This window comes from Acartia tonsa, chromosome 7 (assembly GCF_053477335.1).
Source record: "Acartia tonsa isolate MP-2025a chromosome 7, ASM5347733v1, whole genome shotgun sequence".
Taxonomy (NCBI): domain Eukaryota; kingdom Metazoa; phylum Arthropoda; class Copepoda; order Calanoida; family Acartiidae; genus Acartia; species Acartia tonsa.
The window spans coordinates 25,669,226-25,687,276 of NC_137266.1; the positions used below are offsets into that span (position 1 = coordinate 25,669,226).

Below are 18,051 nucleotides of genomic sequence, written 5' to 3' on the forward strand. Positions count from 1 at the left end.
GTTATACTTTAAACGATTATATCTAAATCTGCAAATATCTAAAATTATGAAAGTTCATATTTTCTATAATATTTGAATATCCTCCTATCCAAGAAACTGAGTAAGTCAAGGTGTGGTAGTAAATTCTAGAAATATTCGCCTTTCTACTTCAAATTATTGTTCTAGGAAATAGGTTTTATAATATCATTGTGTTATTTATTATCTAAAATTTCGAATATAATACAGCATGACCCTCGAAAAAGTATTTTTAAGCATCTGCAGCCTATATTTCTCAATAAAATATTAAAAGATTCATATGTACTTGTTCTCTATAATTTTCTACATCAAAGGATATCAAAATATTTTTTTTACATCAATTAACAGCCGAGATTTTTAAAGCCAAAGTTTGGAAAAAGTGCTTGAGAAACTGGATATTGCTAAATATTTCTTAGTTTTTTATTAGTATATTACTTTTTATCAACCAGTTAAAAAACAAATAAGAAAGAAGAGCAAGTTTACAATTGATACATTTTTTATTGCATTAAAAAACGTTACTTTTACATATAAAAATTACTTTTCAAATTTTACTGAATACATTTTTCTTATAACCATTTTCCCTCAAATCTTATAATATCTCCCACTTATTAATATGACCTTAAATAAACCCCTCCCCAATTAATGCTTACGACCGGAAAGATTAGTGCTTAAATTCCCGCCCACTCATACAAATTACTAAAACACACATAAAAATCATTTAAATTGTTAAATGTTTAATAAAAGTTTGTAGCTGTAACTTTTATTTTTTTTTAACTTATTTTAATAAAATAAAAAGTGTTTGATTTCTGTTTATGTAAACTTTCAATTTGCTACTATTTTTTATAGGATTTCTTTCTGTAAGGGTGTTTTTGCAATTTACACTAATCTAAAAATGCCTTTTAGAGCAAGTGAAAAAAGTGCTTTCAGCATGAAATAAATTTCTTGGAAACGTCTTTATATAAGTTTTATAAAAAGTATTGAAATTATGAGGAAAACACGTCATTTCACGTTAAAAAAACATTTTTCTTGAAAAGTTACTTTTTCCTCAGCCACTTTTTCAAAACTTTGGCTCTAAAAATCTCAGCTGTTAATTGATGAAAAAAAAATATTTTTATATCTACTTATGTGAAAATCTACAGAGAACAAGGACATATACATTTTTTGATAATTCATTGAGAAATATGGGCTGCAGATGCTTAAAAATACTTTTTCGAGGGTCATGCTGTATATTTCTTAATTTCTATATAATATCTAAAATAAATAATGTTTAAAATTCGGTTTATAAAGAAAAAAAGCAAAAAAATTCAAATTCTAAGAAGTTCAGTAAAACATTTTACAAAAAGAAATTATAGTCTAATTTATTTTAAGTAATATGATAATGATTACTGAATAAGCATTCATTTTGCAAATTTTGAATTATTAAAAAAACAGTAATTCAACTTTGACGGACATACACGTTAATTTTGTGAGGCTACGCTCCTCAAAAGTATATATTTCTAGAGAAAGGATGCGCAGGGGAAAATATGTAGACAACAACAGGTATACAGGGATAGACCAATGGTAATTATGCTAATCGTTTCTCCAATACTTATGTGTAAACTTTTCCTTGATAATCTTTTTACAATGAGGGAGAGAGAAAGGGGCGAAGATTACTAGTTATAACAATGTTCCCTTCCTCCCTGAAACAATATTAAATTGTACTATTCTATTATTATGTTTAGCTAGTATTAGCTTAGGGGTCAACACAAACAGACACTCAAAAACACATTATTTACAATGGTACGTGACTTTTATAAGTTATATATACAAGGAACGGTGTATAATGCAAAATGTATATAATTTCTTAATAGCAGTATTTGATAATTATTTTGAATAATACAAAAAAAACAATATAATGGTTGTTATCATTACTGAAACGGACCAAATAACTTACAACTTATTTAAACTTAGGATTAATCTCAGATACTCTATAATTAGACTATATATGCACGTCCGACCGATGATCCGTAATTCAAAGATTATTTTAAAAATTGCTGTATCTTATTTAAATGTATTTTTTCTACAGAAAATTAGAAAACTTTAATATACAGTTATTTTTATTGACATATTAATATTAGCTATACTGTTTAAGTAAATTTTCTATATTTTCTTAAAACTAAAAGTGCAATTCTAAAATATTGACTATCTAGGAGGTTGAGAGGAAAGAAATCAACGTCGATGCTTTGAAATCCGCCAATCTGCCCATCATTTGGATTCTGGGTAACATTTTAAATAAAATGTTCTCTTTTTTCTACATTTCGGGAAAATTGATTTTAACCATCACAGGACCTGTGAGTTTATATTCGAAAAAACACAACTAAATCGGTTCATATGTTGCCGATGTTTTTTTAAGAACTATCCATAATATTTTCAATTATGAATTACCAAAGCTAATTTACGTGGTAGTTTATAGTTGTTGTAAATTTTAATCAAATGCTAGTTTTAAGTCAACGTATCAATAATAATTTTTCTTCGTTTACTCTCTTAACCAGAAACATGGACAATATAAAAACATTGCAGTAAATCAAAATCTACAATATAATTTCTTTTTCAATAAACAGCATTTCTTATCACATTGTACAACCCCTTACCAAAATGCATTATTAAGAGTAATTATAGCACAAACATTAAATGATTCATTCAAATAATTTTCTCTGTTCCCGCAATTGAAGTTCTCAAATGAAATTTTCTTGACAATTTGAAATTTCTAGAGAAAAAAAACTTTGGACTTTTTATGCAATGTTTGAATTTGCAACAATTAGCTTTCAAGTGTTGCAATTTTTAAATACTTTTTTAGTATTGTTTTAAAAGTCAAAACAAGCTGACAAACATTGAGGAAAAATGACTAATATTTTTAGTCGCGTAGATTCTAAACCAATGTTTTGATTAGAATATCATGTAAAAATGAATTTGAGACATCGGGATTTTCCTTTAAGTGCCTGTTCAGCACTGAAATCCACTTCCTTATTTTGAAACTAGCGACTTCGCCCCTAGCCTCTAGGGGCTTTGCCCCAAGAGGTGAACAAATTTTTTTTTTGGCGAAATTCGTAAAAGGACCAAGAAAATCTTCAGAAAAAAAAAATGGGGGGGGATTTTTTTGTTTTTTTTTGGGGGGGGGGGGTGTCCCACCCCCTAAAAAATATAGCCTAAAACCACCACAAGACCAGGAGGTATATTCCCTGAAGAGTAGAATCCGATCGGTTCAGTGGTTACCGAGATCTTAAGGGACGGACAGACAGACGGACAGACGGACAGACGGACAGACGGACAGACAGACGGACAGACGGACAGACAGACGGACAGACAGACGGACAGACAGACGGACAGACAGACGGACGGACAGACGGACGGACAGACAGACGGACAGACAGACAGACGGACAGACATCATTCTACTTTGTATTATAGATAAACTGAAAATATGAAATACATATTGTAAGGGTAATAACCTATCCTATGCCTAACCTCTTTAGGGGGCCCTAACCCTGCGGGGATAATCATTACCAAATATAACCTTACCCTTAACTGAACTAAAGTCATAAATAGACAAACGAGAAACTAACCCATTCTTAAATTCATTTTATTTTGAAAAATAAGGATGAAGGGGTTGGGTTCAGTGCTCAACATGTACTTACAGGAGTACTTTTGGATTATCTAATCGTGGAACATTCTAATCTTGAATAAAGTATTTATTTTTCAGGTGGTCCCGGTAGTGGTAAGGGAACACAGTGTGATAACATCAGAGTTAAAACTGGGTATTTATACTTCAATATTATTACTAGCAAAGATGTTCTGAAGTTTAAACAAATGGTTAAAACTATGACTATAGATTTAGATTCTTTCAATCAAATTTTAATTAAATAAAATATTTCTATATAGATTTTAGATGTGTTTCCCCTTAAGGTTTCACAACCCTCTTGTAAATTTCTGTGCACGCCACTGAATACATATGCATGATTGCAGCTTTTCTTTTTTCATTTAATTCAAATAATATATATCTCCAGTATTATAAATATTGTTAAAATGATACAGTTTAATTCTTTTCCCCTATAAAATCATTTCTGAACTTACTTTTGCGCTTCGAATGGACATAATTGACCTTGTTTATTAAAATGGAAAGGCGTACATATTAGGGCGGGTTTATATGGGTGTCTCAACCATGACACTTTGGTTGAGTGTGACTTCCGAATTAGCGGGAAGTTCTAGAGATCTTGTTTGACGTACACACAAACCCCCAATACCAGGAACCATCAAGTTTCAACAGCAGGTTTGATTATAGATTTATTGAGGCAAACTATTTCAAAGTCCTGAAATTACAAAATCAATTAATACAAAATTCCAGTTTTTATAACCACGTAATCTTATTTGCTTTTTAAAATCTTTTTTTTCTACGGTTAAGAATCTTTGGAAACTTTGGCTTTAAAGGAAAATTATTTGGTTTAATAAATCATTGTTAAATGCAAAAATAAAGCACATAAAAAATTACTAAAACATAATAATTAAATCATAATAAAGTTTCATGTTTAGCTGGCTAAAGCCTTTTAAACTAAATAAAATCGTCCTATACGCCATTCAATTTAAATAAAATTAACAAATTCTACCTGAAGTTCTTATGGTTTAAAGCCCCTGGTATACTAGGGTCGTTCACGCACTATGAGACCAATGATAGGCCCAACTTTGTTCTCCGAAATCTTCACACACTCACATATCATTCAAAAGTAAAGAACGTGGACGCATCAAAACATAAACAATCCATGCCGCGTCTCTTTAGAAAAGGAAAGTCAAACAAAGACGACATTTGCGCCTAATTTGGGATAATGAATAAGGAATTAATTTCGATCTTGATAAACACAAAGCTTCCTCGAAAAGAGGTTAAGACAATGGGAATTATACAAAGAGGGGATATGCAACAGATAAAATTAACTTTTAAAAAAAATTCTGACGGAAAAATAATTTTGAAAAATTAAGATTTAGAACGACCACTTTAAAATGTATTTCATTACTTAATAATATGCAAAGACAACATTTCAAAAAAATTTTGAATCAAAACTATAGCTTCATGGTGCTCCCAGAAAAGGAGAAGAATCAGGAACTTTTGTCAGTTTCAAAATATCTCGTTCCTAGCCTTAGAAATTAAAAAAACACCATTTTTCCAGGTTTATTAAGAATTGTCCAATTTGTAGAGGTTTTTTGAGATTTCCTCAGGCTAGGAACGAGATTTTTTGAAACGGTCGAAAGTTCCTGATTCTACTACTCAATGCCTTTCCTGAGAGCCATAGTTCTGATTCAATAATTTTTTTACTCCAATTTACAAATAGCTATACAATTGTATATCTGGTCGTCAGCGGTTTTAAGACTTAAGATAAATTTTAAATCGTCCAGAGGTGTATTATAATCATAAGAATCGTTTGCAGATCCCCGCTTAGGTCTCAGAAAAAAAATGTCAAAAATCGACCCAACCTAGTACATATAGATTAAAAAAGCAAAGTTGCTGTTAAAAATATGCAGGGATCGATATGCCGATAAATTGAAGATTACAATTAGTTGTTGAAACGTTTGGGCACTCATTTTAATAATCCAACTAATCAAAATCTATGTAAGTCCCCAAAGCTGTTAAGCAATCGAATAAGAAAACCTCATCATAAAACTTTGGGGACTAGTGTAATAAACAGTCCGATGTCCCCTCCCTCCCTGTAAAATATGTCTAATTTAAAAAGATAATTTACTGCGTTGTTTACGGTAGATTAGGACTTTTGATAAGCAAGGATAAAAAAACACAAGAACACTTTAACTGAAAGTAACGCAGCTAATGAAGCATAAAAAACACGAATCTCTAGTTACTAGTACATAAGATTTACATACGGAAGTTTATGAGGGGAAAGGGTGTATGGGCGGGATTGTCAAAGTTTTACCTGATTTATAAAATCAAAGGGTTTAAATCATGGTGGGACAATGCTTTAGGGTGTAAACGTGTTCAAAACGTATCTAAGTAACAAAAACAATCGAAGGAATACTTTTAGAGCTGCTTCGCTTCTCAAAGCAAATAAAAATATATTAACTATTTCAATAACTAGCTTTCACCAGACATTTTCAGTTAAAAAGCTGTAAAATTATATGTATTTTATTTTCGTTTTTGTTGACAAATTCAAACTTAATTTTTTTGTAAAGCTTTTTGAACAACTGTGTAAGAAATAATTATTTTTTAAAACAAAATAAATATATTTACTTAATTAAATGTTTAAACGACAGCATATTGTGGCAAATAATAGCAGTGCCTATTCGTAGAACCTGTAAAACAAACAGACGAAGCTTTTTATAGTGCCTATAAATAATTAACTGGCCTACCATTGGTAAATTAAAATGTATACTGGCCTGCCCATTGGAAATTTAGTCTGTTTCTTGGCCTCTCATTGGTAATTTTTTATAGGCACTATAAAGAGCTTCCGAACAGACGTACAGACATTCCCTAAAAAGGTGGACATAACCATAGGACAGGTGCGCTTGTATCAACTATTGCTTCAGGTTCTGTCACCTCTCCTCTGGAGATCTGCTCCGTAATGAAGTTGTCTCCGGCTCCAAGAGAGGCCTGCAGCTCTACAAGCTTATGGAGATGGGAGAATTGGTCCCTACAGTAAGTAATCCTTATATAAAAGTTCTTCTTAAAGTGATGCTTCTTCTAGGTGCAGGGGAGCTTTACATTCTTCCTCCCAAGAGCTTCCTTATCAGAAATACCCCCCCCCCCCCTAAAGTTTTTAGTCTACACTAATACATAAAGAAGCATTTTTTTTTCTCTCAGAAAATGCTGACCCGAATGGGTTGTGCAAGAATCTTGGAATTGGTTTTAGGCTATCTTCCTTATTTTCAGCTTAGTTAAGCTTTTTAACTTTAATAAATCTGCTAATGATAAAACAAAGTTTAAAAAGATTTTTAAAATTTTCAAGGAAAATCTTTATATATTAGCCTTTTATTAATAGCTACCTAAGTACAATTTAAAATTTACAGTGGCGGAAGTTGAATCCTTTTTTTATTTACCCTGTATAAAATATTGCATAAAAATGAATTCCTGAAAACCTCAAGATTTCTAGATATCGATTACATTTTGTTTTAGCAAGTTGTTTTGGATCTGATTGCTGAAGCCATGGTGCAAGAAGTTTATGGAGGTATCATTCCATATTATTACTTATTTTTTTGTCAGCAGGGTGAAGAGTTCGATTCTAGGCAAAAGTCAAAGTTTATGTTAATTACAAAATCTCAATGAATAATCTTAAAGCAATTCAAAAAACCAACACGGCCAAATTTCAGATCACATCTGCTAAACACTAGCTGACTCCTATACTTGAAAATCTAAAACTACAAAAGTTTTTGAAAAATTGAATTACATAAAAAATATGTTGTTAAATAATTGTAGGCAAGGCAAAAGGATTTTTGTTGGATGCTTTTCCCTGGAACCTTGACCAGGTAAAACTTATTATTGCATACTAAAAATTATGTATATCATCATATTACAGACAAATTAAATCTTTACAAATAAAATCTCATATGTATTCTAATGGGTTCCAAAGTATACTGAAAATAAAATTATCAATATCGTATATAAGCTTACATATTTCATTTTTCAAGATAGGTACAAATTAGTAAAGGTTTTATATTTTATCTTGATTTAAAGTTATTTTTAGATATTAATCGTAACTTTGCTCTTTGTAGAAAGCTCTATTATTAATTACCTAGCTCCTTGTAGTGTGACAAAAAAATTAAACGGACATGACAATTCAAACACAAATGAAGAATTACAAATATTCTACAACAATGTAAAACATACTACATTTTTTTCTTAAATTAAAATGTAAATTAAATGAAAATCTGTACAAGCGATATTAATTTTTAAAATCCTTTCCACCTCAGGGATAAGACAATGGCTGATAAATTTATGTACATCTCCAATGAAGATTCACAAAATTACCCCCATATAGATTACAAAAGTTCTTGAAACGTTTGGACACTCAACTAATTGAACAAACCGATCAAAATTCAATGAATGACTTTAAGGCCAACGAATAAGAAAACGTTATTATAAGACTGTGGGGACTAAACACTCAATGTCCCCTCCCTCCCTGTATTAAACTTTATTAAACTTTATACATTTTAATATATATATAACCAAGAAGTGATTGTACCCTTTCTATAAAATAGCTGTTAGATAGATAGGTTGGGTAAATAAAAGATCTATAGTACGGATGTATATACAGACAACTACCTCCTTTCCTTTTTCAAATACTTCTTTTGCCTGCTTCTATATTATTTTCTGCTTCTTGGCTGTGTTAATACAAGCGACACCATTGCATTACAATAACCCAATAGAAAGTTTGCACAACTTGTTTGTTATGGGGAGATACAGTTATTTAACCCTTTCTCCCTCTAGTATTTTACTCTAATGGGTACCTTATGTTAGTTACCCAACCAAAAAGAATAACCAACCGATAAAAAAAAAATTGATTTTTTGTAGGCTGATGCTTTTGTTGCCAGAATTGGACAGCCAAAGAAGATTATCTACCTTTCCCTGGAACAGGTTAGTAAGAAGCTTTTTATCAAAAAAATGTAAAGTCATACAGGCCTACCTTTGGTCAATTAAAATGTATATGGCCTGTCATTGGTAATTTGGTCTGTAGATTGGCCTATCATTGGTCATTTGTGTTATATAACGTCATTTTTTAAAAGCACTATAAAGAGATTTGTTAGGTCAGATTGGGATGGAACATTGGACTTTACATTATACTTGTGCCCAAACACATTCTCTTAACCCTTAACGGTCGGGGAGGGGGGCCTTGAACGCCCCCCCCATCCGGTTTTTTCTATCTCATTTTCTGTGTGTGAAAAATAAAGAGCCCAAACTGCTTGACTTTTTAAGTATGGGTATGACACATAACTGAGAGTTGGAATTTTTTGAATATCTCCATCCTGGCGGGCACAGGATGCCAGCAAACCTGGCAGGGTCATCCAGGTAAAGAACAAAAATTTGTTTTTGATTTAAACAAAGCATTTTATCTTACCAAAATACTAAAATATCCTCTAGTAGTACATCCTCATATTAAATACAGGTGTTCAAGTCAATTTCAGGTTCCAGGTATGATCCTGCAGGTCCTGATCCTCCAGGTCTCCAGAAATCTTTAAAATGCTCCTGTGGCCGCAATTTTTGACTTAGAGACTTCAAATTTTAAACTTAAGCTTTTCTTACATGTCTACATAATGTATTAAAATTTCATAAAGATCCGCCGCCGTTTTCCCGCCGACCGCCGACTGCTGCGGCCGCTAAAACTTATGTTTTGATATTTCAAATATAAAATTTAAATAAAATAAACATTTTCTGCAAAAAAAAATTTTCTTCTAGCTTTAAAAATAAAAAAAATTACAGCCGTTTGAAATTTTCAAGTAAAAAAGGACCTAAAAACAAAGGTTGTTAAATAAAAGGGTGAAGGAAGCGGAAATTCACCTTGACTTACTTAAGGTCGGAAATTCACCATAACACAGGGGACTTGCCCAAAATTTTTTAGCCCTCTAGCTCTAATAGGAACTGAGAAAATGAGGGGGGGGGCGTTAAACGCCCCCCCCCCCCGACTGATTAAGGTGCGGCAAGGGGCCCGACTGTTAAGGGTTAATAGTTGCAAAATGTTTGATACTTTTATTAAATTTTGGATGTAGTTTATTGTGACTATATAAAAAAGATAATGTCATCCAATGAAAGACCAGTATTCATTTTACCATTGTATACTGGCCTATCATTGGTCATTTGTATTGTATGACGTAGTAATTCTTTTATTGACACTTTAAGCTGCTTCTGAATTTTGATTCAGTAGTGGTGCAAACTCGCAGTGTCCAAACTTTTCAACCTAAAATTTATAGACGAGTTTTCTCTAATTTTGTTCTAATACTTTTAAGAAAGCTTTATTTATGTCATTAAAATGGTTATATTCCGCAACAAAACCACTTACTGTATACAAGTACATGCTGCAATTGTAATTGATCTAGTAAATAATAATCTAAATTTTAGATTTAATACTTGTAAAAATATGTTAAATACTTTTTTCCTAGCTTAAAAGAAAAGGATATTTGGCTATCTAAAGTTAAATGTAGCAATTCAAAAAGCTAGTAAGATCTTATCTAAAACATTTGTTATAGAGTTTAATGCGACTCTAAAAATAATGTTTTGACCGCTTTAATGTTTAATGTTTTAAGGGGGAGAAATATTTACTGTAGAAATAGTTGAATGAATTAAATATTGTTAGTACTACGTATCGTATTATAAACAGATTTCCGCTGATATCAAAATGAAAAGTTAAAACCAGATTTTTAGCCCAAAGGGTCCAAAGTCCCGTACTAACAAAACTGTTGTTTATGTTATGCTTTCTATTTTAATAATCGTGGAAAATTGTCTTTAATACGATGTATACATGATCTTTTAGTATGACTAAAAACTGGTTCTAATCCAGCGGAAATTAAGAAACCATACTAGAAAAATGATTACAAAATTATTTTATTTTATCTGATTGTGTTCTTCACAAAGTAAAAGGACAACATTCTTAGTACTTGATTAATTAGATGCTTCGCTTATAACATATTACTTCGTTGTCATAGGAATCAGTATTTTGAAAAATCAGATGAATAGGATAATTATATCACATAAAATTATTGACAAAAAAGCTAAAAACATGTTTGAAATGGGGCACGGACAAATCGTACCTAACTATTACACGAATCACCATGCCAAGTTTGAAAACGAAGGACAATTCTAAAATCAGATCTATGGACTATCCGGACGATCGGCCTTCCCTAATTATAGAAAACATTCGCATATAAAATTTCATATATATTTTTTAAGTCAAACAATATCATTTACGCCTGACTTTGCTTTTTTTTGGCTGTATTTCTTTTCACACTTTTTTGCTTTCCTTTTTCAGAAAAAATATTTTAAAATGCATTTGTCAAAACATTTTATTTTAACTTGTACGCAAAAGTATATTTTAGCTTCTTGTTTATTATTCCTTAACAAGTTTTCTAAAACTATAATTTTTGAGAGGTATTATCAATAAATCTTCAATTTTAGGATGTTATGATTGACAGACTTTTGGCCAGAGGAAACTTTGATGACAATAGAGAAACTATTGAAAAGCGTTGCGCTAACTTCCAGGTATGATAGCAATACAATTTCAACAAGGAGGCCTCATACATGAGTAGCGAAGCACAAAAAATAGGATAGAGTTTACATTATTCTAGTTTTTAAAAAGATTATTAATACAATTAAAGAAATATGATTTCCAACAGTCCAATACTTAGACATTTGATTTTTTTCTCTGAGTTCCTAGTCAAGCACAGAAAGCCCCACCTTTTCCTTACTTTGAAATAAAATGAAAATAAGGCAAGAAGTATTTTTTTCGGTGATTTTTGATGTCCTAGGTTAGGTTAAGTTTGATAAAATTGGGTACAGGGTAGCCCTTCCATTATGTTCAATTTATTTCAAACATATAAGTTTGATTTCTGTGCTCGCTGGGGGGAACTTTGAGGTATAACACTAAAGTTTTTACTTGTTTGGTGAAATTGATAAATACTTTTTATCAATCATTTTTGTTGTTGAAAAAAGTGTCTATGTACTTTGCAATTAGAAACAATTAATTTTATACTCTTAATTTACTTTTATTGCAACAGAAAACTAAAAAAGTTTAAATGCTTTAGTATTTTTTAGTCTTGGATTTAAAAGAAGAAAAGTACACACTTTTGTATTAAAAATGCCGGAATCTGTTAACATAAAATTTCTTTTTCACACCAATAAATTAGCATAAAAAAGGTTTAAGCATTAAGACGTTTATTTGGATAAGAAGAGATTAAATGAAAAGAAATTGTAGAATATTTTTTTGCGCCTTTTATTAAAATAATATTAGATTAAATATCATCGTTATTTGGTATAGTTGGTTTAAAAACCAATATAACTTGATTTGAAAGGGTCTTATAAGTCTTAAGAGTATTTCTTACCCCAGCAAAATAGCCTAAAACCTGCACTTGTACAGCACAAAGCTTTTTTAATAATTAACCTACTGGTCTTACTTCCTACTTTTTCCATATAATGAAATATATGTTTATAAACTATAATTATTCGCTACAACTCTAATTTTTTTTGCAAAATAAAATGCAATATCTTAAATTCCAAACTGACTGTTAAGAAAATAAGTCTTTGTAGGGACGGAGGAGAGGTACAAATTAAAAGAGAAAGGGTAATTGCTTAAAGTCATTTAGGGTACGAAGGCGAGGGTAATAATATAAGAAAGGAAATAAAAAGTTGGCGGAAAATAGGTAGGGTAATAGGGAATGTCAAATCGGGTTGACCGGAAGAGTAAACGGAACTTTGTCTTGTTGCAGTTAGATGCACTAATTGATCACTATGTAATTGAGGTTTTATATACTATTTATATTATCATCTTATAATTCTTAAATGATAAAAGTGGCAGAATAAAAATTATTATACTGTATAATAATAACTAGGTGTTTAGCCCCTAGAGGCCTTTAGGAGCTCTTGAGGGAAGTGGATGGGTAGAGAGGGGTACTTTTTTTTAGGATTCTCCCTTCCCTGTACCTTTGAGAAGCTTTGCAAAAAGATTCAAAGACTTTTATATTATGATTAACATTTCGTATATTTGAAAAGGATTTTTATTAGTAAATTTAATGAAATGAAGTTCCCTTGTTCACAGTAATCCGTTCTTGTATGTAACTATAATGCGCCAGGCAGGGCTTGTTGCATTTGTCTTGTGACTTACATACAGGGCTCGGCAGCCTGCGCAACAGCCGCGTATAAGCCTCAAATTTGAATTCACTTGTGTTCAAAAATTTTTCAAAAAATTCTGTAAAGATGGCTTGTCTGTTTAGAAACAGGTTTGGACTTTTTATTTTAAGTTATAACATGTTGATTTCACTGGTGCTTACACGCGGCTGCCGAGCCCTGCTTACAAACATTAAGGATTAATGGATATTTCATTTATCTCAACACGGAATTTGTTAGATATTTTTAACAAAATAGAAATTAACTAATTATAATAGGAAAGGTAATTTAAACTTTTTATTTTTAATAGTACTGGATTCTTCGACCCTAGCCTCTAAGGAGGGGAGGTCAAGAAAGTAGCCTATACCCCCATTAGATATTTATAAAGCTTCCCTGAAAAATAAAATCGATATCCTTTAGCTTCAGAAGAAGAAAATCTACTTCTTTATTTTATAGATTATTAAGCAGACAAATTTATGCAAAAAATGTTTTTTAAAAGTAGGTATATTTTTGTCCAAATTAGTAATTGCGTTTCGAGCACACAGGTTATGGAATTTTTATTAAAGATTGACTAGCTTTATTCAATTCCTTGTAACTCAACAACAAAATGGGAAAATAACCAAAAATATGTAACTTATTTTGCCATTTAGAATCTGGTAAAAAAAATTCTAGATTAATTAAACAATTCAATAAAATTTAAATGAATCTAAAAAAATAATTTCAAATCATGAGATATTAAAAATTACTCTATTGTGTACAAAATGATTCGAAAATTATGTTCAAAATGGGCAATTGTGAATATGTTGCATTCTTAAAATTCCCGGTCTATTATTAACCCTAATTTTACTCAGAGAAGTCATGTAAAGGAAAGAGTACAGATTCTGGGGAAATTTCAATCATTGCATTTAGAAATAAGTAATTTTGTTTTGTTTGTGAATTAGGTAATTTAGAAATCTAAGCTTTTTTTGAAAAAAAAGAGCCCTTGAAGAATCTAAATTTTAGTCTAAAAGTATAAACAAAATAGAATCGAAACTGGCTTAAATAACGGATTCTGTTTAAGGAAGTACTTACATTTTTTGGACGGTTCAAAATCGATAGGACAGTTTTTACATACCTTAATTAACAAAGAGATCTAACCGCTCTTTAAAAAATACTAGCGGCTTCGCCCTTAGCCTCTAGGGGCTTTGCCCCAATAGGTTTGTATCTAAACAATTTGTATACATTACTGCGTAGACACTGTGCAGAAATTATGCGTATACTTAACATTAATTTATCGCCATAGTTTATGTGTAGTGATAATAAAATTGAATTTAAGAATGTAATCTTTAGTGGGACAAAATGTCTCAAAAATCAGCCATGTGACGTCATAAAAATGAGGGAAATGAGAAGAGAAGTGGGAAAGAAAACCTCTAAAACCGAGATGGGTAATCACTCATTGTTATAACGTCACATGGCTGATTTTGAGACAATTTGCTACATGTAATCTTTATACTTTGAAATATCCTACCAAAAATGTCTTCTTGACTTTCATATAACATTTGATGTATTTTTAGAATCAGACAAGACCCGTTCTTGAGAAGTTCAAGGATTTAGTTACCAGGGTAAGTTTGAAATTTTCTACTCTTCACAGACGATTACATCCAACAGTTGCCTTTTTTCCATATCTCAATCTTAAAAACTTAATAAAAGACTTTGAAAATCAAATATTTGGAACTATGCAATCATAATGTATAGTAGTAAGGTTTTATTTGTTCGAAGCTGAAGATCTCGAAAAATATTGGTCCTAATTTGGTTGTACTTAATGAAGCTTTAAAATGTCTTTGGTTGGTTTTAGGCCATTTTCTTCCCTCCCATGCCCTACCAATGAAATATCTAAAATATATAAACAGACAAAGCAATGACTTGTAAAGTTGTGATTTAAAAATAAAAGTTGATATAAACATTATTAATCTATGTAAAGACAACAGCATAAAGCCTATCTCTTTTTTCTTAATAAGTTTTTATATTTTGAAATGGACTTTTCAAATGAAATTCTTATTTTTTAGCTTGATGCTAACCGTCCCGCTGAAGAAGTTACAGCCGACATTCTCCCAGCTTTGGCTTAAATCATTCTTGTTCATAAAAACTGTATAAAATATGATATTTTTTGGAATTGTCATATCTATTACAGTGATTTAAGTCTTAATATGTATGTTTTTTGATTAACTTTGTTATACATATGAAATCGCATAAAAAAAGTATTTTTAACCATCTAAAAAAAGTGTGCTTAATTAATAGAAAGGTATAATTATCTTTAAAAATAAGTTTACCTAACTTTTATGTAAGTTTACTTATAAAAGAAAATTTTACTTTTAGCATAACTCTAAATATATAAGGGGGGGGGGCGTAATGACATTTATTCGTAATCCGTGAGCAAAATGGTCTAAAAATTTAGCTAGACCCTTCAAACTTGGTATATAAGCCTAGTCCTATAGGTATTACATCTAAATGGAAAAAAAATCCAAAATTTTTTATTTTAAGGTTAGGTTAGGTAAGAAAAACCCTGCGGAAATGGGGTTTTTAGGCTTTTTTTGGTCTATTTTGATTTGGAAACTTACCTTAAATTGTTTTTTCTTAGGGTTTTAACTTAAATACACTGTATCTATTCATATGGACATTATTTAAGATGATTCAGCAAGTCGGGGACCGACCCCAGAGGGCTAGGTGGGTGGCCCGCAGGGGTTAAGTGCATTTTTCCCAATACATATGTTGTGATACATCTAATTATAGGTTTTTTAGGTCAAGGAACTCAAATTTAGAGCTAAAATAAGCATTAGACTAATCTGAAGCTAGCCCCAGCGGGCTAGGTTGGTGGCCCGCAGGGGTTAAGTTCATTTTTTCTAATATATATCTTGTTATATATCAAAATATAGGTTTTTTAGGTCAAGAAACTCAATTCTGAGCGAAAATTAGCATTAGACTAACCTGAAGCTAACCCCCCCGGGCTAGGTTGGTTTTCTGCAGGACTTAAGAGCATTTACCTAACCTAACCTAGAAACTTACTTATAATTTTACTTGGATTTTTTTAATAAACTTTGTCTATTAATGAGGACTTTATTTAAGATAATCCAACAAGTCGGGAACCGACCCCAGCGGGCTAGGTTGGTGGCCCGCAGGGGTTAAGTGCATTTTTTCCAATATATATCTTGTAATATATCAAAATATAGGTTTTTTAGGTCAAGAAACTCAAATTCTGAGCGAAAATTAGCATTAGACTAACCTGAAGCTAACCCCCCCCCGGGCTAGGTTGGTTTTCTGCAGGGCTTAAAGGCATTTACCTAACCTAACCTAGAAACTCCTTAAATTTTTACAGGTTTTTTTCTTGTATAAACTGGGTCTATTAATGAGGACTTTATTTAAAATGATCCAGAAAGTTGAGTACCGACTTATCTGAAGCTAGCCCCAGCGGGCTAGGTGGCTGGCCTGCAGGGGTTAAGTGCATTATTTTCCAAAATATTTCTTGTGATATATCAAAATATAGGTTTTTAAGGTCAAGAACTCAAATTCAGAGCTAAAATAAGCATTAGAATAATCTTAAGCAAACCCCAGTGGGCTAGTTGGGTTGCCCACAGGGCTTAAGTGCATTTTACCTAACCTAACCTAGAAACTTACATTTAATATTATTTTTTTTAGGTTTTGTTTCTCAAATAAACTGTCCATTCATGAGGATCTTATTTCAGATGATCCAGCAAGTCGAAGACCGACCCCAGCGGGCTAGTTGGGTAGCCCACAGGGGTTAAATGCATTTTTCAGAAAAAGTATGTGTTATCATACATCAAATTATAGGTTTTTTAGGTCAAGAAACTCAAATTTACAGCTAATAAAAGTATCAGACTAATCTGAAGCTAGCCCCAGCGGGCTAGGTGGGATGCCTGCAAGTCTTAAGTGCATTTTACCTAACCTAACCTGGAATAAACTGTGTCTATTTATTATTTAAGATGATCAAGCAAGTCAGCGACCGACCCTAGCAGGCTAGGTGGGTGGCCTGCCAGGGTTAAGTGCATTTTCAAAAAGTATGTGCTGTCATACATAAAATTAAAGGTTTTTTAGGTCCAGAAATTAAAATTTAGAGCTAATAATAGAATCAGACTAATTTGAAGCTAGCCCCTGCGGGCTAGGTGGGTTGCCTGCAAGGCTTAAATGCATTTTACCAAACCTAACCTAGAATCTTACTTTTTTGAAGGTTATTTAATTGAATAAACTGTTCATGAGAACATTATTTAAGAGGATCCAGCAAGTCAGGGACTGACCCAGGCGGGCTAGGTTTTACATAGATACACAGTGTTTAGTCCTAAAGCCATCATTTAAAAAATTCTTCATACAGGAGGCTGACTCAAGGAGGTCCCCAACTTGCTGGATCATCTAAAATAATGTCCTCATTCATAGACACAGTTCATTCAAGGAAAAAACCAAAAAATAAGTAAGTTTCTAGGTTAGGTTAGGTAATATGCACTTAAGCCCTGCAGAAGATCTACCTAGCCCACAGGGGTTAGCTTCAGGTAAGTCTTATGCTAATTTTAGCTCTGAATTTGAGTTTCTTAACCTTAAAAACCTATATTTTGATATATAACAAGATGTATATTGGAAAATAATGCACTTAACCCCTACGGGCCACCGCCCTAGCCCGCTGGGGCTAGCTTCAGATTAGTCTTATGCTAATTCTAGCTCTGAATTTAAGTTAACTGACCTAAAAAACTTATAATTAGATGTATCACAGCATATATATTGGGAAAAATACACTTAACCCCTGCGGGCCACCAACCTAGCCCGCCAAGGTCGGTCCCCGACTTGCTGGATTATCTTAAATAAATTCCTCAATAATAGACAAAGTTTATTCAAGAAAAAATATGTAAAAATATAAGTAAGTTTCTAGGTTAGGTTAGGTAAATGCTCTTAAGCCCTGCAGAAAACCAACCTAGCCCGGGGGGGTTAGCTTCAGGTTAGTCTAATGCTAATTTTCGTTCAGAATTTGAGTTTCTTGACCTAAAAAACCTATATTTTGATATATTACAAGATATATATTGGAAAAAATGCACTTAACCCCTGCGGGCCACCAACCTAGCCCGCTGGGGTCGGTTCCCGACTTGTTGGATTATCTTAAATAAAGTCCTCATTAATAGACAAAGTTTATTAAAAAAAACCAAGTAAAATTATAAG

The 18,051-nt window shown here is 31.9% G+C and overlaps 1 protein-coding gene across 1 annotated transcript; it reads left to right on the forward strand.

The window, feature by feature from the left end:
* Nucleotides 1-1,731: 1,731 nt before the first annotated feature.
* LOC145325150 (adenylate kinase isoenzyme 1-like) lies at nt 1,732-15,229 on the forward strand. Its single transcript, XM_080168008.1, has 10 exons — nt 1,732-1,794; nt 2,205-2,274; nt 3,754-3,808; nt 6,576-6,684; nt 7,162-7,213; nt 7,462-7,511; nt 8,557-8,619; nt 11,152-11,235; nt 14,409-14,456; nt 14,901-15,229. The coding sequence occupies exons 1-10, from the start codon at nt 1,792-1,794 to the stop codon at nt 14,958-14,960; spliced, it is 594 nt and encodes a 197-aa protein (XP_080024134.1). The 5' UTR covers nt 1,732-1,791; the 3' UTR covers nt 14,961-15,229.
* The last annotated feature ends 2,822 nt before the right edge of the window (nt 15,230-18,051 follow it).

Bases quoted from the DNA above. Each gene is read 5' to 3' on its own strand.
- LOC145325150 (XM_080168008.1), top strand. The intron at 2,275-3,753 runs GTAACATTTTAA...TTTATTTTTCAG, and splicing joins GCCCATCATTTGGATTCTGG to GTGGTCCCGGTAGTGGTAAG. The intron at 8,620-11,151 runs GTTAGTAAGAAG...CTTCAATTTTAG, and splicing joins TCTACCTTTCCCTGGAACAG to GATGTTATGATTGACAGACT.